The sequence below is a fragment of the Phyllobates terribilis genome, unplaced genomic scaffold (assembly GCF_046119375.1).
Source record: "Phyllobates terribilis strain yellow unplaced genomic scaffold, ASM4611937v1 Scaffold_5__5_contigs__length_657084704, whole genome shotgun sequence".
Classification (NCBI taxonomy): domain Eukaryota; kingdom Metazoa; phylum Chordata; class Amphibia; order Anura; family Dendrobatidae; genus Phyllobates; species Phyllobates terribilis.
Window position 1 is genome coordinate 359,837,513 of NW_027362765.1, and position 26,412 is coordinate 359,863,924.

The following is a 26,412-nucleotide window of genomic DNA, read 5'->3' on the forward strand; positions in this document are numbered from 1 at the left end:
TGCCCTATATATAGTACAGTGCTAACCACTGAGCCACCTTGCTGCCCTATATATAGTACAGTGCTGACCACTGAGCCTCTGTGCTGCCCTGTATATAGTACATTGCTAACCACCGAGCTACCGTGCTGCCCTATATATAGTACACTGCTAACCACTGAGCCACCTTGCTGCCCTATATACAGTACAGTGCTAACCACTGAGCCACCTTGCTGCCCTATATATAGTACACTGCTAACCACTGAGCCACCTTGCTGCCCTATATATAGTACACTGCTAACCACTGAGCCACCTTGCTGCCCTATATATAGTACAGTGCTAACCACTGAGCCACCTTGCTGCCCTATATATAGTACAGTGCTAACCACTGAGCCACCTTGCTGCCCTATATATAGTACAGTGCTGACTACTGAGCCACCGTGCTGCCCTATATATAGTACAGTGCTGACCACTGAGCCACCGTGCTGCCCTATATATAGTACAGTGCTGACCACTGAGCCACCGTGCTGCCCTATATATAGTACAGTGCTGACTACTGAGCCACCGTGCTGCCCTATATATAGTACAGTGCAAACCACTGAGCCACCGTGCTGCCCTATATATAGTACAGTGCTAACCACTGAGCCACCGTGCTGCCCTATATATAGTACAGTGCTAACCACTGAGCCACCTTGCTGCCCTATATATAGTACAGTGCTGATCACTGAGCCTCTGTGCTGCCCTGTATATAGTACATTGCTAACCACTGAGCCACCGTGCTGCCCTATATATAGTACACTGCTAACCACTGAGCCACCTTGCTGCCCTATATACAGTACAGTGCTAACCACTGAGCCACGTTGCTGCCCTATATATAGTACACTGCTAACCACTGAGCCACCTTGCTGCCCTATATATAGTACACTGCTAACCACTGAGCCACCTTGCTGCCCTATATATAGTACACTGCTAACCACTGAGCCACCTTGCTGCCCTATATATAGTACAGTGCTAACCACTGAGCCACCATGCTGCCCTGTATATAGTACAGTGCTGACCACTGAGCCACCATGCTGCCCTGTATATAGTACAGTGCTGTCCACTGAGCCACTGTGCTGCCCTATATATAGTACAGTGCTAACCACTGAGCCACCTTGCTGCCCTATATATAGTACAGTGCTAACCACTGAGCCACCATGCTGCCCTGTATATAGTACAGTGCTGTCCACTGAGCCACTGTGCTGCCCTATATATAGTACAGTGCTAACCACTGAGCCACCTTGCTGCCCTATATATAGTACAGTGCTAACCACTGAGCCACCGTGCTGCCCTATATATAGTACACTGCTAACCACTGAGCCACCTTGCTGCCCTATATATAGTACAGTGCTAACCACTGAGCCACCGTGCTGCCCTATATATAGTACAGTGCTAACCACTGAGCCACCTTGCTGCCCTATATATAGTACAGTGCTAACCACTGAGCCACTGTGCTGCCCTGTATATAGTACAGTGCTAACCACTGAGCCACTGTGCTGCCCTATATATAGTACAGTGCTAACCACTGAGCCACCTTGCTGCCCTATATATAGTACAGTGCTAACCACTGAGCCACTGTGCTGCCCTATATATAGTACAGTGCTAACCACTGAGCCACCGTGCTGCCCTATATATAGTACAGTGCTAACCACTGAGCCACCGTGCTGCCCTATATATAGTACACTGCTAACCACTGAGCCACCTTGCTGCCCTATATATAGTACACTGCTAACCACTGAGCCACCTTGCTGCCCTATATATAGTACAGTGCTAACCACTGAGCCACCATGCTGCCCTGTATATAGTACAGTGCTGACCACTGAGCCACCATGCTGCCCTGTATATAGTACAGTGCTGTCCACTGAGCCACTGTGCTGCCCTATATATAGTACAGTGCTAACCACTGAGCCACCTTGCTGCCCTATATATAGTACAGTGCTAACCACTGAGCCACCATGCTGCCCTGTATATAGTACAGTGCTGTCCACTGAGCCACTGTGCTGCCCTATATATAGTACAGTGCTAACCACTGAGCCACCTTGCTGCCCTATATATAGTACAGTGCTAACCACTGAGCCACCGTGCTGCCCTATATATAGTACACTGCTAACCACTGAGCCACCTTGCTGCCCTATATATAGTACAGTGCTAACCACTGAGCCACCGTGCTGCCCTATATATAGTACAGTGCTAACCACTGAGCCACCTTGCTGCCCTATATATAGTACAGTGCTAACCACTGAGCCACTGTGCTGCCCTGTATATAGTACAGTGCTAACCACTGAGCCACTGTGCTGCCCTATATATAGTACAGTGCTAACCACTGAGCCACCTTGCTGCCCTATATATAGTACAGTGCTAACCACTGAGCCACTGTGCTGCCCTATATATAGTACAGTGCTAACCACTGAGCCACCGTGCTGCCCTATATATAGTACAGTGCTAACCACTGAGCCACCGTGCTGCCCTATATATAGTACAGTGCTAACCACTGAGCCACCGTGCTGCCCTATATATAGTACAGTGCTGGCAGACTGCACATAAAGGGGCTGCAAGGAGAGAAATAAAAACATGATTCAGAAGTAAGGGTTTGTTACATTGTATCAGTGTAGAAAATCCTCTGTGAAGTAACAAAGCTTAGACTGACAGCAGAGCGGGATTCTCGCCTCTGAATGTAAACGGCATGCTCCTATTCACTGACTGCAAGCGATTTGTTTGAAAATAATGAAGACTTAAAACACGTAGGAAGGTGAAACTGCAGATATCTTTTTGTTATATGTCTTACAATGAGTAAACCTTACTTACTTCAAGCATCACACACTTAAACTCCATGGGAAATTCTTCTTATTGGATACAGTCAGCAAGCATGTCATAGCCAGACTGCAGCCTCCCTGCTTAGCTGACATCCTGTGATGTAGGATGGGGCAGTAGGTTTCCATTCACACCTGTTACTTGATATTAGTGCCCCCTGGTCATAGCCTCGATGACCCCCACTTTCCCCAGTCTTCCTCTGAGATGATGGATGTTGGTGGGAGCTTTGCTCGGGTTACATGGGGCAATGTTACTGTGTGTCTTCCATGTTCAGCTTCATTGCAGAGCAGCTCATGGCCGGTAAATCGGTGGAACCGGAGAGCTTCAGCTCGGTGACCATCTTCTTTTCGGACATTGTGGGGTTCACCACCCTCTGCTCATCCAGCACTCCCCTCCAGGTTGTGGATTTACTCAATGACCTGTACAGCTTGTTCGATGAGATTATCAAAGCATACGACGTCTACAAGGTAAGAGGGGTCCCGGGGTCCTACAGCGACACATTGTATTCTATGCATAGTATTATCTGCGTATACAAGGGTTATCTTCATTATACGGCAGGAATATTCCAATAGTCCAGCATTGTTGGTGCTTCTGACGTGCTGGATTAGCAGATATTCTATTTCATCTTGAGCTTTAGGTGACCGTATATTTCTTACAGCTGAAGGTTTGTTACTAATACATCCAGTTTAAACAAGTCGCTTGTACTCCAATCATTTAGTTTAAGACAAAGATTTTAGTTGCTGTTTCCTTCAGAGATTGTCTGCTGATACATTATAACAAACACTCAGCTGTAAAAAGGAATAGATCTGAATCTGTTCTCAGCATCTGGGATATATACAACCCCTGGCAAAAATTATGGAATCACCAGGCTCGGAGGATGTTCATTCAGTTGTTTAATGTTGTTGGAAAAAAGCCGATCACAGACATGGCACAAAACTAAAGTCATTTCAAATGGCAACTTTAGGGCTTTAAGAAACACTAAAAGAAATCAAGATTAAAAATGTGGTACTCAGTAAGGGTAATTTTTTTCAGACCAAGCAGAGGGAAAAAATTATGGAATCACTCAATTCTGAGGAAAAAATAATGGAATCACCCTGTAAATTTTCATTTCCAAAACTAACACCTGCATCAAATTAGATCTGCTCGTTAGTCTGCATCTAAAAAGGAGTGATCACACCTTGTTGCACCAAGTGGACTGACAGTTTTCTTATCCCATCAATTGAAAGGATGCTTGGGGATGATGACATCATTTTTTCAAGATGATAATGCATCCTGCCATAGAGCAAAAACTGTGAAAACATTCCTTGAAAGAAGACACACAAGGTCAATGTCATGGCCTGTAAATAGTCCAGATCTCAATCCAATTGAAAATCTTTGGTGGAAGTTGAAGAAAATGGTCCATGACAAGACTCCAACCTGCAAAGCTGATCTGGCAACAGCAATCAGAGAAAGTTGGAGCCAGATTGATGAAGAGTACTGTTTGTCACTCATTAAGCCCATGCCTCAGAGACTGCAAGCTGTTATTAAAGCCAGAGGTGGTGCAACAAAATACTAGTGATGTATTGGAGTGTTCATTTGTGTGTTTGTTTTTCATGATTCCATAATTTTTTCCTCAGAATTGAGTGATTCCATAATTTTTTTCCCTCTGCTTGGTCTGAAAAAAATTACCCTTACTGAGTACCACATTTTTAATCTTAATTTCTTTTAGTGCTTCTTAAAGCTATAAAGTTGCCATTTGAAATGACTTTAGTTTTGCGCCATGTCTGTGATCTGCTTTTTTTCAACAACATTAAACAACTGAATGAACATCCTCCGAGCCCGGTGATTCCAGAATTTTTGCCAGGGGTTATATAAAGCCAACAACAGAACTCAATCTTTATTGAAAAATACATTTAGAAACTGACTTCTTTTTAACTGTTTTTAGTAAAGAAAAATTAAACTGTAGAAACAATAGCTAAGTATAAACCATTTTGTGTTAGTCCAAAGAAATGTACATCAGTCTAAATACAGAGAACAGGAATATGCCAACAAATAATGACCCATTTGGAGAAAAAAGAAAAGGGCATTCAGTGTAATGTATATACTCTTTCTGAGGAAGCACTTGGCGAAACGCGCGTCAGAGGGTGAAAAGGTGGAAAACATTAAGTATTCATTTGTCCTTTGATGTATTTTTTGTGTCTGTTTTTTTGGGCTAACTGTTCACTACACACCCTGACAATCATGAGTGCCTGCTTTTCTTATTATATAAGCACTTCCACTTTGTTAGGTACTATACACCTCCTGGCCTATGATTGCTTTGTATATGAGAATCTAACTGGTCTAACCCTGTATCCATTAACTTGTACAAGACCTTGCCTTAAACAAAATTATAACCGCTTGGTCATAAGCACTTGCACTTTATTAGTACATGATTAAATATTATATTCATTCATTTTTGGAGCTACTTTATTGACACATTAAGGTAAATCTCCTTACTGGGGGCTATTGGATACATAATCCGCATCATTCTTATATCAGGATCTATGCACATGTTTGACCACTAGGTGGAGATTTGTTGGCATATTCTTGTTCTCTGTATTTAGACTGATGTACATTTCTTTGGACTAACACAAAATGATTTATACTTGCCTATTATCTCTGCAGTTTGACTTCTTTTTAACTGTTTTTAGTAAAGAAAAAATTGTTTCTCTATGTATTTTTCAATAAACATGACATTTATGACATTTTGCAAGCTCTGTTCACATGATCAGGATTTTTCCTGACTGAATATCATGTGCAGAAAAAGAAGCAGCATGTCCATTCTTTGTGCGCTTTTGCCTGTGTTTTTCCGATACAATGCTTTGGGAAAAACACATGAAAACACTGCAGATTTTCTGCAGAGTTTTTGCTGCCAAGAGGTGCAGAAACGCTGCAGAAATTTTCCTGATCGTTCACACACAGCCTTATACGTGATACTCCCATATACCTATAGGACCTTTTATAAGTGTATTACATAGTTAAAGGCATGAAGATTGGAACCCTTCTAATTTTAAATGGGCTATCCATTTCAGAGAACAACCTAAGGGGGTCTGTGCTGTAACAATATATTATCAGCAGCCCATTCCTTAGTCATTAAGTGGCTGCAGCTCTGCCCAGTTACAGACTGTAAGTAATCTGACCATGTTGAGAGTTGTTGTTTTGATCGATAGCAATGTTTGCAGGTGGAAACTATTGGAGATGCTTATATGGTCGCCAGTGGTCTCCCACTCCGCAACGGCATCGGTCACGTGGAGGAAATTGCCACCATGTCTCTGCATTTCCTCAGCGCAATGATGACCTTCAGAATCCGACACATGCCAGATGAAAAGCTGAAGCTGCGGATTGGTCTGAACACCGGTATGTGAGTTACCTGAACCCACATCACATGTGGAGTCACTGTGTATATACCCCAGAGCTGCACTCACTATTCTGCTGGTGGAGTCACTGTGTACATGCATTACATTACTGATCCTGAGTTACATCCTGTATTATACTCCAGAGCTGCACTCACTATTCTGCTGGTGCAGGCACTGTGTACATACATTACATTACTGATCCTGAGTTACATCCTGTATTATACTCCAGAGCTGCACTCACTATTCTGCTGGTGCAGTCACTGTGTACATACATTACATTACTGATCCTGAGTTACATCCTGTATTATACTCCAGAGCTGCACTCACTATTCTGCTGGTGCAGTCACTGTGTACATACATTATATTACTGATCCTGAGTTACATCCTGTATTATACTCCAGAGCTGCACTCACTATTCTGCTGGTGCAGTCACTGTGTACATACATTACATTACTGATCCTGTACTGATCCTGAGTTACATCCTGTATTATACCCCAGAGCTGCACTCACTATTCTGCTGGTGCAGTCACTGTGTACATACATTACATTACTGATCCTGAGTTACATCCTGTATTATACTCCAGAGCTGCACTCACTATTCTGCTGGTGCAGTCACTGTGTACATACATTACATTACTGATCCTGTACTGATCCTGAGTTACATCCTGTATTATACCCCAGAGCTGCACTCACTATTCTGCTGGTGCAGTCACTGTGTACATACATTACATTACTGATCCTGAGTTACATCCTGTATTATACTCCAGAGCTGCACTCACTATTCTGCTGGTGGAGTCACTGTGTACATACATTACATTACTGATCCTGAGTTACCTGACTGTATTATACTCCAGAGCTGCACTCACTATTCTGCTGGTGCAGTCACTGTGTACATACATTACATTACTGATCCTGAGTTACATCCTGTATTATCCTCTAGAGCTGCACTCACTATTCTGCTGGTGGAGTCACTGTGTACATACATTACATTACTGATCCTGAGTTACATCCTGTATTATACTCCAGAGCTGCACTCGCTATTCTGCTGCTGCAGTCACTGTGTACATACATTACATTACTGATCCTGAGTTACCTCCTGTATTATATACCAGAGCTGCACTCACTATTCTGCTGGTGCAGTCACTGTGTACATACATTAATTACTGATCCTGAGTTACATCCTGTATTATACTCCAGAGCTGCACTCACTATTCTGCTGGTGCAGTCACTGTGTACATACATTACATTACTGATCCTGAGTTACATCCTGTATTATACTCCAGAGCTGCACTCACTATTCTGCTGGTGGAGTCACTGTGTACATACATTACATTACTGATCCTGAGTTACATCCTGTATTATACTCCAGAGCTGCACTCACTATTCTGCTGCTGCAGTCACTGCGTACATACATTACATTACTGATCCTGAGTTACCTCCTGTATTATACTCCAGAGCTGCATTCACTATTCTGCTGGTGCAGTCACTGTGTACATACATTACATTACTGATCCCGAGTTACCTGACTGTATTATACTCCAGAGCTGCACTCGCTATTCTGCTGGTGCAGTCACTATGTACATACATTACATTACTGATCCTCAGTTACCTCCTGTATTATACTCCAGAGCTGCACTCACTATTCTGCTGGTGCAGTCACTGTGTACATACATTACATTACTGATCCTGAGTTACATCCTGTATTATACTCCAGAGCTGCACTCACTATTCTGCTGGTGCAGTCACTGTGTACTTACATTACATTACTGATCCTGAGTTACATCCTGTATTATACTCCAGAGCTGCACTCACTATTCTGCTGGTGCAGTCACTGTGTACATACATTACATTACTGATCCTGAGTTACATCCTGTATTATACTCCAGAGCTGCACTCACTATTCTGCTGGTGCAGTCACTGTGTACTTACATTACATTACTGATCCTGAGTTACATCCTGTATTATACTCCAGAGCTGCACTCACTATTCTGCTGGTGCAGTCACTGTGTACATACATTACATTACTGATCCTGAGTTACCTCCTGTATTATACTCCAGAGCTGCACTCACTATTCTGCTGGTGCAGTCACTGTCTACATATATTACATTACTGATCCTGAGTTACATCCTGTATTATACTCCAGAGCTGCACTCACTATTCTGCTGGTGCAGTCACTGTGTACATACATTACATTACTGATCCTGAGTTACCTCCTGTATTATACTCCAGAGCTGCACTCACTATTCTGCTGGTGGAGTCACTGTGAACATACATTACATTACTGATCCTGAGTTACCTCCTGTATTATACTCCAGAGCTGCACTCACTATTCTGCTGGTGCAGTCACTGTGTACATACATTACATTACTGATCCCGAGTCACATCCTGTATTATACTCCAGAGCTGCACTCACTATTCTGCTGGTGCAGTCACTGTGTACTTACATTACATTACTGATCCTGAGTTACATCCTGTATTATACTCCAGAGCTGCACTCACTATTCTGCTGGTGCAGTCACTGTGTACATACATTACATTACTGATCCTGAGTTACATCCTGTATTATACTCCAGAGCTGCACTCACTATTCTGCTGGTGCAGTCACTGTGTACATACATTACATTACTGATCCTGAGTTACCTCCTGTATTATACTCCAGAGCTGCACTCACTATTCTGCTGGTGCAGTCACTGTGTACTTACATTACATTACTGATCCTGAGTTACATCCTGTATTATACTCCAGAGCTGCACTCACTATTCTGCTGGTGCAGTCACTGTGTACATACATTACATTACTGATCCTGAGTTACATCCTGTATTATACTCCAGAGCTGAACTCACTATTCTGCTGCTGCAGTCACTGTGTACATACATTACATTACTGATCCTGAGTTACATCCTGTATTATACTCCAGAGCTGCACTCACTATTCTGCTGGTGCAGTCACTGTGTACATACATTACATTACTGATCCTGAGTGACATCCTGTATTATACCCCAGAGCTGCACTCACTATTCTGCTGGTGCAGTCACTGTGTACATACATTACATTACTGATCCTGAGTTACATCCTGTATTATACTCCAGAGCTGCACTCACTATTCTGCTGGTGCAGTCACTGTGTACATACATTACATTACTGATCCTGAGTCACATCCTGTATTATACTCCAGAGCTGCACTCACTATTCTGCTGGTGCAGTCACTGTGTACATACATTACATTACTGATCCTGAGTCACATCCTGTGTTATACTCCAGAGCTGCACTCACTATTCTGCTGGTGCAGTCACTATATACATACATTACATTACTGATCCTGAGTTACCTCCTGTATTATACTCCAGAGCTGCACTCACTATTCTGCTGGTGCAGTCACTGTGTACATACATTACATTACTGATCCTGAGTTACATCCTGTATTATGCTCCAGAGCTGCACTCACTATTCTGCTGGTGCAGTCACTGTGTACATACATTACATTACTGATCCTGAGTTACATCCTGCATTATACTCCAGAGCTGCACTCACTATTCTGCTGGTGCAGTCACTGTGTACATACATTACATTACTGATCCTGAGTTACCTCCTGTATTATCCTCCAGAGCTGCACTCACTATTCTGCTGGTGCAGTCACTGTGTACATACATTACATTACTGATCCTGAGTTACCTCCTGTATTATACTCCAGAGCTGCACTCACTATTCTGCTGGTGCAGTCACTGTGTACATACATTACATTACTGATCCTGAGTTACATCCTGTATTATACTCCAGAGCTGAACTCACTATTCTGCTGCTGCAGTCACTGTGTACATACATTACATTACTGATCCTGAGTTACATCCTGTATTATACTCCAGAGCTGCACTCACTATTCTGCTGGTGCAGTCACTGTGTACATACATTACATTACTGATCCTGAGTGACATCCTGTATTATACCCCAGAGCTGCACTCACTATTCTGCTGGTGCAGTCACTGTGTACATACATTACATTACTGATCCTGAGTTACATCCTGTATTATACTCCAGAGCTGCACTCACTATTCTGCTGGTGCAGTCACTGTGTACATACATTACATTACTGATCCTGAGTCACATCCTGTATTATACTCCAGAGCTGCACTCACTATTCTGCTGGTGCAGTCACTGTGTACATACATTACATTACTGATCCTGAGTCACATCCTGTGTTATACTCCAGAGCTGCACTCACTATTCTGCTGGTGCAGTCACTATATACATACATTACATTACTGATCCTGAGTTACCTCCTGTATTATACTCCAGAGCTGCACTCACTATTCTGCTGGTGCAGTCACTATGTACATACATTACATTACTGATCCTGAGTTACATCCTGTATTATACTCCAGAGCTGCACTCACTATTCTGCTGGTGCAGTCTCTGTGTACATACAATACTGATCCTGAGTTACATCCTGTATTATGCTCCAGAGCTGCACTCACTATTCTGCTGGTGCAATCAGTGTACACACTTTATAATTATCCTCTGAGCAGCTCTTCACCACACCTGCTGTCGGCATATACATAACCATCATGCGGCCGGATCTGCATCCTGAGAGCTAAGAGGAATCTTACATATTGTGACTGATGTTCTGGATGAATTACGGTTTCAGCTCCTGCTGTTGTTGTCGCCTCCATATTCTGTGTTACATTATGTGTCATTATGACTTTCTCTCCTCCTCTTTCTCCTGTTTGCAGGTCCTGTGGTAGCCGGGGTGGTGGGTGTGACGATGCCGAGGTACTGTCTGTTTGGGGATACTGTTAACACTGCGTCACGCATGGAAAGCAACAGTTTACGTAGGTGAACCCCGGTGCATTTCCCCGGTGTGTACTGCAACTGTGACGTCATCGGTGTAAAATAAGTTACATCGTTTTATCGCATTAGGTCCTAATATGAGGGACTTGTATGGTACCACTGTGTGACCACTGCTTGGAACTGTTGTGTGAGCAATGTATGGTACTATTATGTAGATGCAATAAGACATTATTATTATAGGAGCACTCTATCGGACTATTATGTAGGTAATATAAGACTTTATTATATGAGGAGGTACCACATGTCAGTATTATGTGAGCGCTGTATGGCTTTATAAAGTAGGTACTATATGACAGTATTATGTCCTCACTATCTGGCACTGTCATTTTGTACTATATGGTGCTAGTTTTGGGTACGTTATTGCAGTATTATTCATGATGCGTTTTGCGAGCACACCATCTGATCACGTGTTTTTGTTTTTTATTTTGACCAGCTGTCTAGAACATGTTAATAGCTCATAAAGATGTGATTCATCCACAGCTCTGAGGATTCACATCTCTGAGACCTCGGCCGGCGCTTTGAAGCAAATTGGTGGATATTCATTATCTGAAAGAGGATGGATCCAAGTGAAGGTAAAAGTGGCACAGTATTATCTCCTACTAATCTGATGTCTTAATACCCCCTGTACTCTGGTCTTAATTCCCCTTGTACTCTGGTCTTAATTCCCCTTGTACTCTGGTCCTAGTTCCCCGTGTACTCTGGTCTTAATTCCCCGTGTACTCTGGTCTTAATTCCCCGTGTTCTCTGGTCTTAATTCCCCGTGTTCTCTGGTCTTATTTCCCTGTGTTCTCTGGTCTTAATTCCCCGTGTTCTCTGGTCTTAATTCCCCGTGTTCTCTGGTCTTAATTCCCCGTGTACTCTGGTCTTAATTCCCCGTGTTCTCTGGTCTTAATTCCCCATGTTCTCTGGTCTTAATTCCCCGTGTACTCTGGTCTTAATTCCCCCTGTACTCTGGTCTTAATTCCCCTTGTACTCTAGTTCTAATTCCCCGTGTACTCTGGTCTTAATTCCCCGTGTACTCTGGTCTTAATTCCCCGTGTACTCTGGTCTTAATTCCTCGTGTACTCTGGTCCTAATTCCCCCTGTACTCTGGTCCTAATTCCCCCTGTACTCTGGTCCTGATTCCCCCTGTACTCTGGTCCTAATTCTCCCTGTACTCTGGTCCTAATTCCCCCTGTACTCTGGTCCTAATTCCCCCTGTACTCTGGTCCTAATTCCCCCTGTACTCTGGTCCTAATTCCCCCTGTACTCTGGTCCTAATTCCCCGTGTACTCTGGTCCTAATTCCCCCCTGTACTCTGGTCCTAATTCCCCCCTGTACTCTGGTCCTAATTCCCCCCTGTACTCTGGTCCTAATTCCCCCTGTACTCTGGTCCTAATTCCCCCTGTACTCTGGTCCTAATTCCCCGTGTACTCTGGTCCTAGTTCCCCGTGTACTCTGGTCTTAATTCCCCGTGTACTCTGGTCTTAATTCCCCGTGTACTCTAGTCTTAATTCCCCGTGTACTCTGGTCTTAATTCCCCGTGTACTCTGGTCTTAATTCACCCTGTGTACTCTGGTTCTAATTCCCCGTGTACTCTGGTTCTAATTCCCCGTGTACTCTGGTTCTAATTCCCCGTGTACTCTGGTCCTGATTCACCCTGTACTCTGGTCTTAATTCCCTGTGTACTCTGGTCCTAATTCTCCGTGTACTCTGGTCCTAATTCCACCTGTACTCTGGTCCTAATTCCCCCTGTACTCTGGTCCTAATTCCCCCTGTACTCTGGTCCTAATTCCCCCTGTACTCTGGTCCTGATTCCCCCTGTACTCTGGTCCTGATTCCCCCTGTACTCTGGTCCTGATTCCCCCTGTACTCTGGTCCTGATTCCCCCTGTACTCTGGTTCTAATTCCCCCTGTACTCTGGTTCTAATTCCCCGTGTACTCTGGTTCTGATTCCCCCTGTACTCTGGTCCTGATTCCCCCTGTACTCTGGTCTTAATTCCCCCTGTACTCTGGTCTTAATTCCCCGTGTACTCTGGTCTTAATTCCTCGTGTACTCTGGTCCTAATTCCCCCTGTACTCTGGTCCTAATTCCCCCTGTACTCTGGTCCTAATTCCCCCTGTACTCTGGTCCTAGTTCCCCCTGTACTCTGGTCCTAGTTCCCCGTGTACTCTGGTCCTAATTCCCCGTGTACTCTGGTCCTAATTCCCCGTGTACTCTGGTCCTAATTCCTCCCTGTACTCTGGTCCTAATTCCCCCTGTACTCTGGTCCTGATTCCCCCTGTACTCTGGTCCTGATTCCCCCTGTACTCTGGTCCTGATTCCCCCTGTACTCTGGTCCTGATTCCCCTTGTACTCTGGTTCTAATTCCCCCTGTACTCTGGTCCTGATTCCCCCTGTACTCTGGTCCTGATTCCCCCTGTACTCTGGTCCTGATTCCCCCTGTACTCTGGTCCTGATTCCCCCTGTACTCTGGTCCTGATTCCCCCTGTACTCTGGTCCTAATTCCCCGTGTACTCTGGTCCTAATTCCCCCTGTACTCTGGTCCTGATTCCCCCTGTACTCTGGTCCTGATTCCCCCTGTACTCTGGTCCTGATTCCCCCTGTACTCTGGTCCTGATTCCCCCTGTACTCTGGTCCTGATTCCCCCTGTACTCTGGTCCTGATTCCCCCTGTACTCTGGTCCTGATTCCCCCTGTACTCTGGTCCTAATTCCCCGTGTACTCTGGTCCTAATTCCCCCTGTACTCTGGTCCTGATTCCCCCTGTACTCTGGTCCTGATTCCCCCTGTACTCTGGTCCTGATTCCCTCTGTACTCTGGTCCTGATTCCCCCTGTACTCTGGTCCTGATTCCCCCTGTACTCTGGTCCTAATTCCCCTTCTACTCTGGTCCTAATTCCCCGTGTACTCTGGTCCTAATTCCCCCTGTACTCTGGTCCTAATTCCCCCTGTACTCTGGTCCTAATTCCCCCTGTACTCTGGTCCTAATTCCCCCTGTACTCTGGTCCTAATTCCCCCTGTACTCTGGTCCTGATTCCCCCTGTACTCTGGTCCTGATTCCCCCTGTACTCTGGTCCTGATTCCCCCTATACTCTGGTCCTGATTCCCCCTGTACTCTGGTCCTAATTCCCCCTGTACTCTGGTCCTAATTCCCCCTGTACTCTGGTCCTAATTCCCCCTGTACTCTGGTCCTAATTCCCTGTATACAGAGCCGGCCTTAGGCTAAATTACCCTTTGGTGCCCCATGATTTTGCCTTTTCACTCAGTTTTTCTAAGACAAATCCTTGAGCAGAAGGCACTCTTTTATATCCTCTGAAAATTAAAGGGATCATCCACTATTCGGACAACCTCTTCTCTATCATTACATTCCCCCTTGTAAAATAATAGCCTCCGGTGCGGGCGCCGTTGCAGGGTATCGCTGCATTCTGAAGAAATTGTGCAACTAGTTGTGGGGTCCATTTTCTCCTTTAAAACCCCTCATGGAAATACAAAAACAGTATTCATTCAATGTCTGCAATATGTTACAACATATGCAGAGTATTCCAGTCATCTGTTGTCATCTTACAATTGCTGCAACGGTGCCTGCACTGGATGTTATTATTTTACATGGGGGAATGGAATGATAGAGAAGAGGTTGTCTGAATAGTGGACAATCCCTTTAATTTAATTTTCAGAGGATATAAAAGAGGGTCTTCTGCTCAAGGATTTGTCTTAGAAAAACTGAGTGAAAAGGCAAAATCCTGGAGGCACCAAAGGGTAATGTTACACAGGGCGCAATTTAGCCCAAGTCCGGCCCTGCTCCGGTCATAATTTACTGTCTACTCCGGTCACGTCCAGACTGGAGAACATCTCTGTCCAAGTTTAGTCCATTTTTGATGATGAATTTGTCTCCCCTCTATGATCTCTGCTCCTCCAAGTTCCACAAACCTTTCAAAAATTTGTCTGAGCTGCTGTAAGAATGTCAAAAGTCACAAATTTAGCATCAGACTTACAAAATATTGCACATTGTTTACATTCTTATTCTGAAAGTTGATCCTGTCAATCAACGTTCGGGATCAGGAGGGAAACTTGCTCTTTTAGGGCAGACTGGATCACACATTATGGATGTACCTGCACGGCTTCCCTTCATCATCTTCCATCCCTCATTTGAGCTTGATGGACAGATTTATATGTTCATCATTACAAACTATGTAACTAAATAAAAAAAAAATAGTCTAGAAGTCTAAACCATTGCTCCAGCGATTAATGCCTTCCACCCCACACTCCCACTGGAGTAAGTTTGCAACTTTTCTGTGACACTCGTGAAAGATGCAATTAATAACTTGGTAGAAAAACAACTGATATGCGAAACCACGCTGTATATGTCCAACACCTCGCAAAAAAAGAAAAATACAATGGTTGAATGTGACAAAAAAGAATCGAAATTTGGTGCAAGATTATAATAGTTTGAATGCAAGACAAAAGGGTGAATAGTAATAAATGTGGGAGCGCAATATCTGCAATTTACTGTGTTGTATCAAACTCGTCCAATTTACATCAATTTAATGACCAAAATATAAAATAATATGTTCTTAGGGGAAAGGAAAACAGAAGACATATTGGCTGAAAGGCAAATCTGGCTTTCGAATGCCCCTACCAGACTTTCCAGCGGATATAGAAGATCCTCACTTTGGGTCGTATGAAGTGAGTATCTGATACCAAGAATAACTTACATACCGGCTGTACATATAGAATTACACTGCTCAAAAAAATAAAGGGGACACTTAAACAACAGAATATGACTCCAAGTAAATGAAACTTCTGTGAAATCAAACTGTCCACTTAGGAAGCAACACTGATTGACAATCAATTTCTCATGCTGTTGTGCAAATGGAATAGACAATAAATGGAAATTATTGGCAATTATCAAGACACCCTCAATAAAGGAGTGGTTCTGCAGGTGGGGACCACAGACCACATCTCAGTACCAATGCTTTCTGGCTGATGTTTTGGTCACTTTTGAATGTTGGTTGTGCTTTCACACTCGTGGTAGTGACGCGCCCCCTGGGTCGCGCGTGTGTGGAGATACCCGGAACCGGACCCGTTGCAGATGCTGGGGGTTGTAGTCCTCGTGTGGCGGGGACCCGGTCCCGTGGCTCAGGGTGGTCAACTCAAATGGCGGTCTCTATACCAAATGTCCGACTGCGCCACCCGTGGATTGCGGTCAGAATGAACCGCCGCTGCAGGGCTGACCGCTGAGGCTGGTGGTGTGGGTGCAGCAGAGGGTAGTATAACTCCCCACGGGAGGAGTGTAGCCTCAGGGCAGTGAGTGTGGATGTTGGGGGTGATGGTGCGCGGGAGCAGCAGTAACGACACAGAGTCCTGTAATGCAGTCCAGGGTATTTACTCACAGTTCTTTATCCACGTTACTACAGCTGGTCATAACGTCCCTCGTCGCACTGTGCTCACCAGTTGAGGGGCTCGGCCTTCTCCCAGATAACTTTGGAGCATTTCACAGGACCCCCTTTGTGTGTCCTTTCTCTGGCCTGTCATACCCCGCCAGTGACCTCGCTTCTGTCCGGCTGCCTCAGGCCTTCTCTGGGTAAACTTCGGCGCCAGTTTCCCTGACCCTATGTGGTGCCTTCCTAGCGGGTGTAGCGAGGGGCTGCGCCTCGTGAAATGTCACAGCCTCCAGTTTGTAGCTGAGGGTAGTTCCCCGCCTCCACTAGTTTCGGGGACCGGTCTCCCCCTTTGGCCTGACCCTTCTACGCAGGTTGATTCGGGCGTGCGGTGGCAACTCGCCGGTCCACACCCCTGGGGTCCCTTCGTTCCTTGTTCCTGGAGCCTCCTCCGCTCGTCTTCCTTCCTTCTGCTTCCTCCAGGCTCCGGCCTCTCTCTTAGGCCTGCCTGCGGAGCAGAGCCCATGCAGAGCCTCTGCTCCCACCTCCTGCTCTCTCTTCTTCACTGTCTGAACTCAACTTCTCTCTGAACTAAGATGGTGCCCACCTTTTATACCTCCTTCTAGGTGCACCCAGGAACTGCTCTCTCCCTGCTCCTGCACTACAGGGTTCCCCCTTCCTCGGTGTTCCCTCCCCCCACTCCAGCCAGGGACAGGGACTGTCGTGCTCTACTTGGAGCATATCGGTCGCCCTGCCCCCCGGAAATGTAATGTCAGGGTCCTGATCCACACTCCATCCTTACCTGGAAGTGATATATCGCACATCTGGATGAGATGCAATACCTCTGTAGCAACCGAACCCTCGGGTCGCTACAGTAGCATGAGACGGACTCTACAACCCACAGAAGTTGCTCAGGTAGTGCAGCTCATCCAGGATGGCACATCAATGCGAGCTGTGGCAAGAAGGTTTGCTGTGTCTGTCAGCGTAGTGTCCAGAGGCTGGAGGCGCTACCAGGAGACAGGCCAGTACACCAGGAGACGTGGAGGTGACCGTAGGAGGGCAACAACCCAGCAGCAGGACCGCTACCTCCACCTTTGTGCAAGGAGGAACAGGAGGAGCACTGCGAGAGCCCTGCAAAATGACCTCCAGCAGGCCACAAATGTGCATGTGTCTGCACAAACGGTTAGAAACCGACACCATGAGGGTGGTATGAGGGCCCGACGTCCACAGATGGGGGGTGTGCTTACAGCCCAACACCGTGCAGGACGCTTGGCATTTGCCACAGAACACCAGGATTGGCAAAGTCACCACTGGCGCCCTGTGCTCTTCACAGATGAAAGCAGGTTCACACTGAGCACATGTGACAGACGTGACAGAGTCTGGAGACGCCGTGGAGAGCGATCTGCTGCCTGCAACATCCTTCAGCATGGCCGGTTTGGTAGTGGGTCAGTAATGGTGTGGGGTGGCATTTCTTTGGTGGGCCGCACAGCCCTCTATGTGCTCGCCAGAGGTAGCCTGACTGCAATTAGGTACTGAGATGAGATCCTCAGACCCCTTGTGAGACCATATGCTGGTGCGGTTGGCCCTGGGTTCCTCCTAATGCAGGAGAATGCCAGACCTCATGTGGCTGGAGTGTGTCAGCAGTTCCTGCAAGATGAAGGCATTGAAGCTATGGACTGGCCGCCCGTTCCCCAGACCTGAATCTGATTGAGCACATCTGGGACATCATGTCTCGCTCCATCCACCAACGTCACGTTGCACCACAGACTGTCCAGGAGTTGGCGGATGCTTTAGTCCAGGTCTTGGAGGAGATCCCACAGGAGACAATCCGCAACCTCATCAGGAGCATGCCCAGGCGTTGTAGGGAGGTCATACAGGCACGTGGAGGCCACACACAATACTCAGCCTCATCAGGAGCATGCCCAGGCGTTGTAGGGAGGTCATACAGGCATGTGGAGGCCACACACAATACTGAGCCTCATCAGGAGCATGCCCAGGCGTTGTAGGGAGGTCATACAGGCACGTGGAGGCCACACACAATACTCAGCCTCATCAGGAGCATGCCCAGGCGTTGTAGGGAGGTCATACAGGCACGTGGAGGCCACACACAATACTGAGCCTCATTGTGACTTGTTTTAAGGACATTACATCACAGTTGGATCAGCCTGTAGTGTTTTCCCACTTTAATTTTGGGGGTGACTCCACATCCAGGCCTCCATTGGTTAATAAATGTGATTTCCATTGATGATTTTTGTGTGATTTTGTTGTCAGCACATTCAGCTTTATACAGAACAAAGTATTCAATGAGGAGATTTCATTCACATCTAGGATGGGTTATTTCAGTGTTCCCTTTATTTTTTGAGCAGTGTATATACAGGAGATGCCCAGGTTATACCAGCTGTACATATATAATTATATACAGGAGAGGCCCAGGTTATACCAGCTGTACATATATAATTATATACAGGAGATGCCCAGGTTATACCAGCTGTACATATATAATTATATACAGGAGAGGCCCAGGTTATACCAGCTGTACATATATAATTATATACAGGAGATGCCCAGGTTATACCAGCTGTACATATATAATTATATACAGAAGATGCCCAGGTTATACCAGCTGTACATATATAATTATATACAGGAGATGCCCAGGTTATACCAGCTGTACATATATAATTATATACAGGAGATGCCCAGGTTATACCAGCTGTACATATATAATTATATACAGGAGAGGCCCAGGTTATACCAGCTGTACATATATAATTATATACAGGAGATGCCCAGGTTATACCAGCTGTACATATATAATTATATACAGGAGATACCCAGGTTATACCAGCTGTACATATATAATTATATACAGGAGAGGCCCAGGTTATACCAGCTGTACATATATAATTATATACAGGAGATGCCCAGGTTATACCAGCTGTACATATATAATTATATACAGAAGATGCCCAGGTTATACCAGCTGTACATATATAATTATATACAGGAGATGCCCAGGTTATACCAGCTGTACATATATAATTATATACAGGAGATGCCCAGGTTATACCAGCTGTACATATATAATTGTATACAGGAGATGCTCAGGTTATACCAGCTGTACATATATATAATTATATACAGGAGATGCCCAGGTTATACCAGCTGTACATATATATAATTATATACAGGAGATGCCCAGGTTATACCAGCTGTACATATATAATTATATACAGGAGATGCCCAGGTTATACCAGCTGTACATATATAATTATATACAGGAGATGCCCAGGTTATACCAGCTGTACATATATAATTGTATACAGGAGATGCTCAGGTTATAACAGCTGTATGTATATAATTATATAAAGGAGATGCCCAGGTTATACCAGCTGTACATATATAATTATATATAGGAGATGCCCAGGTTATACCAGCTGTACACATATAATTATATACAGGAGATGTCCAGGTTATACCAGCTGTACATATATAATTATATACAGGAGATGCCCAGGTTATAACAGCTGTATGTATATAATTATATACAGGAGATGCCCAGGTTATACCAGCTGTACATATATAATTATATACAGGAGATGCCCAGGTTATACCAGCTGTACATATATAATTATATACAGGAGATGCTCAGGTTATAACAGCTGTATGTATATAATTATATAAAGGAGATGCCCAGGTTATACCAGCTGTACATATATAATTATATATAGGAGATGCCCAGGTTATACCAGCTGTACATATATAATTATATACAGGAGATGCCCAGGTTATACCAGCTGTACATATATAATCATATACAGGAGATGCCCAGGTTATACCAGCTGTACATATATAATTATATACAGGAGATGCCCAGGTTATACCAGCTGTACATATATAATTATATACAGGAGATGCCCAGGTTATACCAGCTGTATGTATATAATTATATACAGGAGATGCCCAGGTTATACCAGCTGTACATATATAATTATATACAGGAGATGCCCAGGTTATACCAGCTGTACATATATAATTATATACAGGAGATGCCCAGATTATAACAGCTGTATGTATATAATTATATACAGGAGGTGCCCAGGTTATAACAGCTGTATGTATATAATTATATACAGTGGGTGTTTGAAAGTATTCAGACCCCTTTACATTTTTCACTCTTTGTTTCATTGCAGCCATTTGGTAAATTCTAAAAAGTTCATTTTTTCCTCATTAAAGTCCACTCTGCCCCATCTTCACTGAAAAAAACAGAAATGTAGAAATTTTTGCAAATTTATTAAAAAAGAAAAACTGAAATATCACATGGTCATAAGTATTCAGACCCTTTGCTCAGTATTGAGTAGAAGCCCCCTTTTGAGCTAGTGCAGCCATGAGTCGTCTTGGGAATGATGCAACAAGTTCTTCACCCCTGGATTTGGGGATCCTCGGCCATTCTTCCTTGCAGATCCTCTCCAGTTCCGTCAGGTTGGATGGTGAACGTTGGTGGACGGCCATTTTCAGGTCTCTCCAGAGATGCTCAATTGGGTTTAGGTCAGGGCTCTGGCTGGGCCAGTCAAGAATGGTCACAGAGTTGTTCTGAAGCCACTCCTTTGTTTTTTTAGCTGTGTGCTTAGGGTCATTGTCTTGTTGGAAGGTGAACCTTCGGCCAAGTCTGAGGTCCAGAGCACTCTGGAAGAGGTTTTCATCCAGGATATCTCTGTACTTGGCCACATTCATGTTTCCTTCAATTGCAACCAGTCGCCCCGTCCCTGCTGCTGAAAAACACCCCCATAGCATGATGCTGCCACCACCATGTTTCACTGTTGGGATTGTATTGGGCAGGTGATGAGCAGTGCCTGGTTTTCTCCACACATACCGCTTAGAATTATCACCAAAAAGTTCTATCTTCGTCTCATCAGACCAGAGAATCTTATTTCTCATAGTCTGGGAGTCCTTCATGTGTTTTTGAGCAAACTCTATGCGGGTTTTCATATGTCTTGCACTGAGGAGAGGCTTCTGTAGGACCAATCTGCCATAAAGGCCCGACTGGTGGAGGGCTGCAGTGATAGTTGACTTTGTGGAACTTTCTCCCATCTCCCTACTGCATCTCTGGAGCTCAGCCACAGTGATCTTGGGGTTCTACTTTACCTCTCTCACCAAGACTCTTCTCCCACGATTGCTCAGTTTGGCTGGATGGCCAGGTCTAGGAAGACTTCTGGTGGTCCCAAACTTCTTCCATTTAAGAATTATGGAGGCTACTGTGCTCTTAGGAACCTTGAGTAATGCAGAAATTCTTTTGTAACCTTGGCCAGATCTGTGCCTTGCCACAATTCTGTCTCTGAGCTCCTTGGGCAGTTCCTTTGAGCTCATGATTCTCATTTGGTCTGACATGCACTGTGAGCTGTGAGGTCTTATATAGACAGGTGTGAACCTTTCCAAATCAAGTCCTATCAATTTAATTAAACACAGCTGGACTCCAATGAAGGAGTAGAACCATCTCAAGGAGGATCACAAGGAAATGGACAGCATGTGACTTAAATATGAGTGTCTGAGCAAAGGGGCTGAAGACTTATGACCATGTGAGATTTCAGTTTTTTCATTTTTAATGAATTTCCAAAAATTTCTACATTTCTGTCTTTTTTCAGTAAAGATGGGAACAGAGTGTAATGTAAGGAGAAAAAAAATGAACTTTTTAGAATTTACCAAATGGCTGCAATGAAACAAAGAGTGAAAAATTTAAAGGGGTCTGACTACTTACCGTACCCACTGTACAGGGGATGCCCAGGTTATACCAGCTGTACATATATAATTATATACAGGATATGCCCAGGTTATACCAGCTGTACATATATAATTATATACAGAAGATGCCCAGGTTATACCAGCTGTACATATATAATTATATACAGGATATGCCCAGGTTATACCAGCTGTACATATATAATTATATACAGGAGATGCCCAGGTTACACCGGCTGTACATATATAATTATATACAGGAGATGCCCAGGTTATACCAGCTGTACATATATAATTATATACAGGATATGCCCAGGTTATACCAGCTGTACATATATAATTATATACAGGAGATACCCAGGTTATACCAGCTGTACATATATAATTATATACAGGAGATGCCCAGGTTATACCAGCTGTACATATATAATTATATACAGGATATGCCCAGGTTATACCAGCTGTATATATATAATTATATACAGGAGATGCCCAGGTTATACCAGCTGTACATATATAATTATATACAGGAGATGCCCAGGTTATACCAGCTGTACGTATATAATTATATACAGGAGATGCCCAGGTTATACCAGCTGTACATATATAATTATATACAGGAGACGCCCAGGTTATACCGGCTGTACATATATAATTATATACAGGAGATGCCCAGGTTATACCGGCTGTACATATATAATTATATACAGGAGATGCCCAGGTTATACCAGCTGTACCTATATAATTATATACAGGAGATACCCAGGTTATACCGGCTGTATATATAATTATATACAGGAGATGCCCAGGTTACACCAGCTGTACATATATAATTATATACAGGAGACGCCCAGGTTATACCAGCTGTACATATATAATTATATACAGGAGATGCCCAGGTTACACCAGCTGTACATATATAATTATAAACAGGAGATGCCCAGGTTATACCAGCTGTATGTATATACTTATATACAGAATGCCCCATATCACTACAGTATATACTGTATATTATACCGTTTCTTATTGTTAGAATTGATCAGTTTTCATTTCTTCTTATAGTCTGAAGAGATCAGTGTGCACTGAATAAAGACCTGAAGAGCTGGAAATCGAATCTTCATCGGTCCATCAGTGATTATGATTCGCTCATCGAAATACTTTTTATTATTTATTTTACTCGCTTACATAGTGCCATTAATTCCACAGCGCTCTCCCCATTAAGGCTTACAATCTAAATTACCTATGAGGACAGCATACAGGGCAGGAGGAGTGGTACTGTGCAGTGTATATATACAGGACAGGAGGAGTGGTACTGTACAGTGTATATATACAGGACAGGAGGAGGGGTACTGTGCAGTGTATATATACAGGACAGGAGAGGTGGTACTGTACAGTGTATATATACAGGACAGGAGGAGTGGTGCTGTGCAGTGTGTATATACAGGATAGGAGGAGTGGTACTGTGCAGTGTATATATACAGGACAGGAGGAGTGGTACTGTACAGTGTATATATACAGGATAGGAGAGGTGGTACTGTGCAGTGTATATATACAGGACAGGAGGAGTGGTACTGTGCAGTGTATATATACAGGACAGGAGGAGTGGTACTGTACAGTGTATATATACAGGATAGGAGAGGTGGTACTGTGCAGTGTATATATACAGGACAGGAGGAGTGGTACTGTGCAGTGTATATATACAGGACAGGAGGAGTGGTACTGTGCAGTGTATATATACAGGACAGGAGGAGTGGTACTGTGCAGTGTATATATACAGGACAGGAGGAGTGGTACTGTACAGTGTATATATACAGGATAGGAGGAGTGGTACTGTACAGTGTATATATACAGGACAGGAGGAGTGGTACTGTGCAGTGTATATATACAGGACAGGAGGAGTGGTACTGTGCAGTGTATATATACAGGACAGGAGGAGTGGTACTGTGCAGTGTATATATACAGGACAGGAGGAGTGGTACTGTACAGTGTATATATACAGGACAGGAGGAGTGGTACTGTACAGTGTATATATACAGGACAGGAGGAGTGGTACTGTGCAGTGTATATATACAGGACAGGAGGAGTGGTACTGTACAGTGTATATATACAGGATAGGAGGAGTGGTACTGTACAGTGTATATATACAGGACAGGAGGAGTGGTACTGTGCAGTGTGTATATACAGGATAGGAGGAGTGGTACTGTGCAGTGTATATATACAGGACAGGAGGAGTGGTACTGTACAGTGTATATATACAGGACAGGAGGAGTGGTACTGTGCAGTGTATATATACAGGACAGGAGGAGTGGTACTGTACAGTGTATATATACAGGACAGGAGGAGTGGTACTGTACAGTGTATATATACAGGACAGGAGGAGTGGTACTGTGCAGTGTATATATACAGGACAGGAGGAGGGGTACTGTGCAGTGTATATATACAGGACAGGAGAGGTGGTACTGTACAGTGTATATATACAGGACAGGAGGAGTGGTACTGTGCAGTGTGTATATACAGGATAGGAGGAGTGGTACTGTGCAGTGTATATATACAGGACAGGAGGAGTGGTACTGTACAGTGTATATATACAGGACAGGAGGAGTGGTACTGTACAGTGTATATATACAGGACAGGAGGAGTGGTACTGTACAGTGTATATATACAGGATAGGAGGAGTGGTACTGTACAGTGTATATATACAGGACAGGAGGAGTGGTACTGTACAGTGTATATATACAGGACAGGAGGAGTGGTACTGTACAGTGTATATATACAGGACAGGAGGAGTGGTACAGGGCAGTGTATATATACAGGATAGGAGGAGTGGTACTGTACAGTGTATATATACAGGACAGGAGGAGTGGTACTGTACAGTGTATATATACAGGACAGGAGGAGTGGTACTGTGCAGTGTATATATACAGGACAGGAGGAGTGGTACTGTGCAGTGTATATATACAGGACAGGAGGAGTGGTACTGTGCAGTGTATATATACAGGACAGGAGGAGTGGTACTGTGCAGTGTATATATACAGGACAGGAGGAGTGGTACTGTGCAGTGTATATATACAGGACAGGAGGAGTGGTACTGTACAGTGTATATATACAGGATAGGAGGAGTGGTGCTGTGCAGTGTATATATACAGGATAGGAGGAGTGGTGCTGTGCAGTGTATATATACAGGGCAGGAGGAGTGGTACTGTGCAGTGTATATATACAGGACAGGAGGAGTGGTACTGTACAGTGTATATATACAGGACAGGAGGAGTGGTGCTGTGCAGTGTATATATACAGGATAGGAGGAGTGGTACTGTGCAATGTATATATACAGGACAGGAGAAGTGGTACTGTGTAGTGTATATATACAGGATAGGAGGAGTGGTACTGTGCAATGTATATATACAGGACAGGAGGAGTGGTACTGTGCAGTGTATATATACAGGACAGGAGGAGTGGTGCTGTGCAGTGTATATATACAGGATAGGAGGAGTGGTACTGTGCAATGTATATATACAGGACAGGAGAAGTGGTACTGTTTAGTGTATATATACAGTACAGGAGAAGTAGTACTGTGCTGTGTGTGTATATATATAGGACAGGAGGAGTGGTACTGTGCAGTGTGTATATACAGGACAGGAGAAGTGGTACTGTGCAGTGTATATTTACAGGACAGGAGGAGTGGTACTGTGCAGTGTATATATACAGGACAGGAGAAGTGGTATTGTGTTGTGTATATATACAGGACAAGAAGAGTGGTACTGTGCAGTGTATATATACAGGACAGGAGGAGTGGTACTGTGTAGTGTATATATACAGGACAGGAGGAGTGGTACTGTGCAGTGTATATACAGGACAGGAGGAGTGGTACTGTGCAGTGTATATATACAGGACAGGAGGAGTGGTACTGTGCAGTGTATATATACAGGACAGGAGGAGTGGTCCTGTGCAGTGTATATATACAGGACAGGAGGAGTGGTGCTGTGCAGTGTGTATATACAGGACAGGAGGAGTGGTACTGTGCAGTGTATATATACAGGACAGGAGGAGTGGTACTGTGCAGTGTATATATACAGGACAGGAGGAGTGGTACTGTGCAGTGTATATATACAGGACAGGAGAAGTGGTACTGTGCAGTGTATATATACAGAACAGGAGAAGTGGTACTGTGTTGTGTATATATACAGGACAAGAGGAGTGGTACTGTGCAGTGTATATATACAGGACAGGAGAAGTGGTACTGTGCAGTGTATATATACAGGACAGGAGGAGTGG

General features: G+C 44.2%; 1 protein-coding gene across 1 annotated transcript in view; it reads left to right on the forward strand.

Moving 5' to 3' along the window:
- Nucleotides 1-15,721, forward strand: part of LOC141271566 (guanylate cyclase 2G-like) — a 106,853-nt gene extending 91,132 nt beyond the window's left edge. Inside the window, exons 17-21 of the mRNA XM_073681615.1 lie at nt 3,101-3,293; nt 6,027-6,201; nt 10,929-11,027; nt 11,527-11,618; nt 15,602-15,721. Of these exons, the coding sequence (XP_073537716.1) occupies nt 3,101-3,293; nt 6,027-6,201; nt 10,929-11,027; nt 11,527-11,618; nt 15,602-15,721 (679 nt within the window). The remainder of the gene's footprint in view (nt 1-3,100; nt 3,294-6,026; nt 6,202-10,928; nt 11,028-11,526; nt 11,619-15,601) is intronic.
- The last annotated feature ends 10,691 nt before the right edge of the window (nt 15,722-26,412 follow it).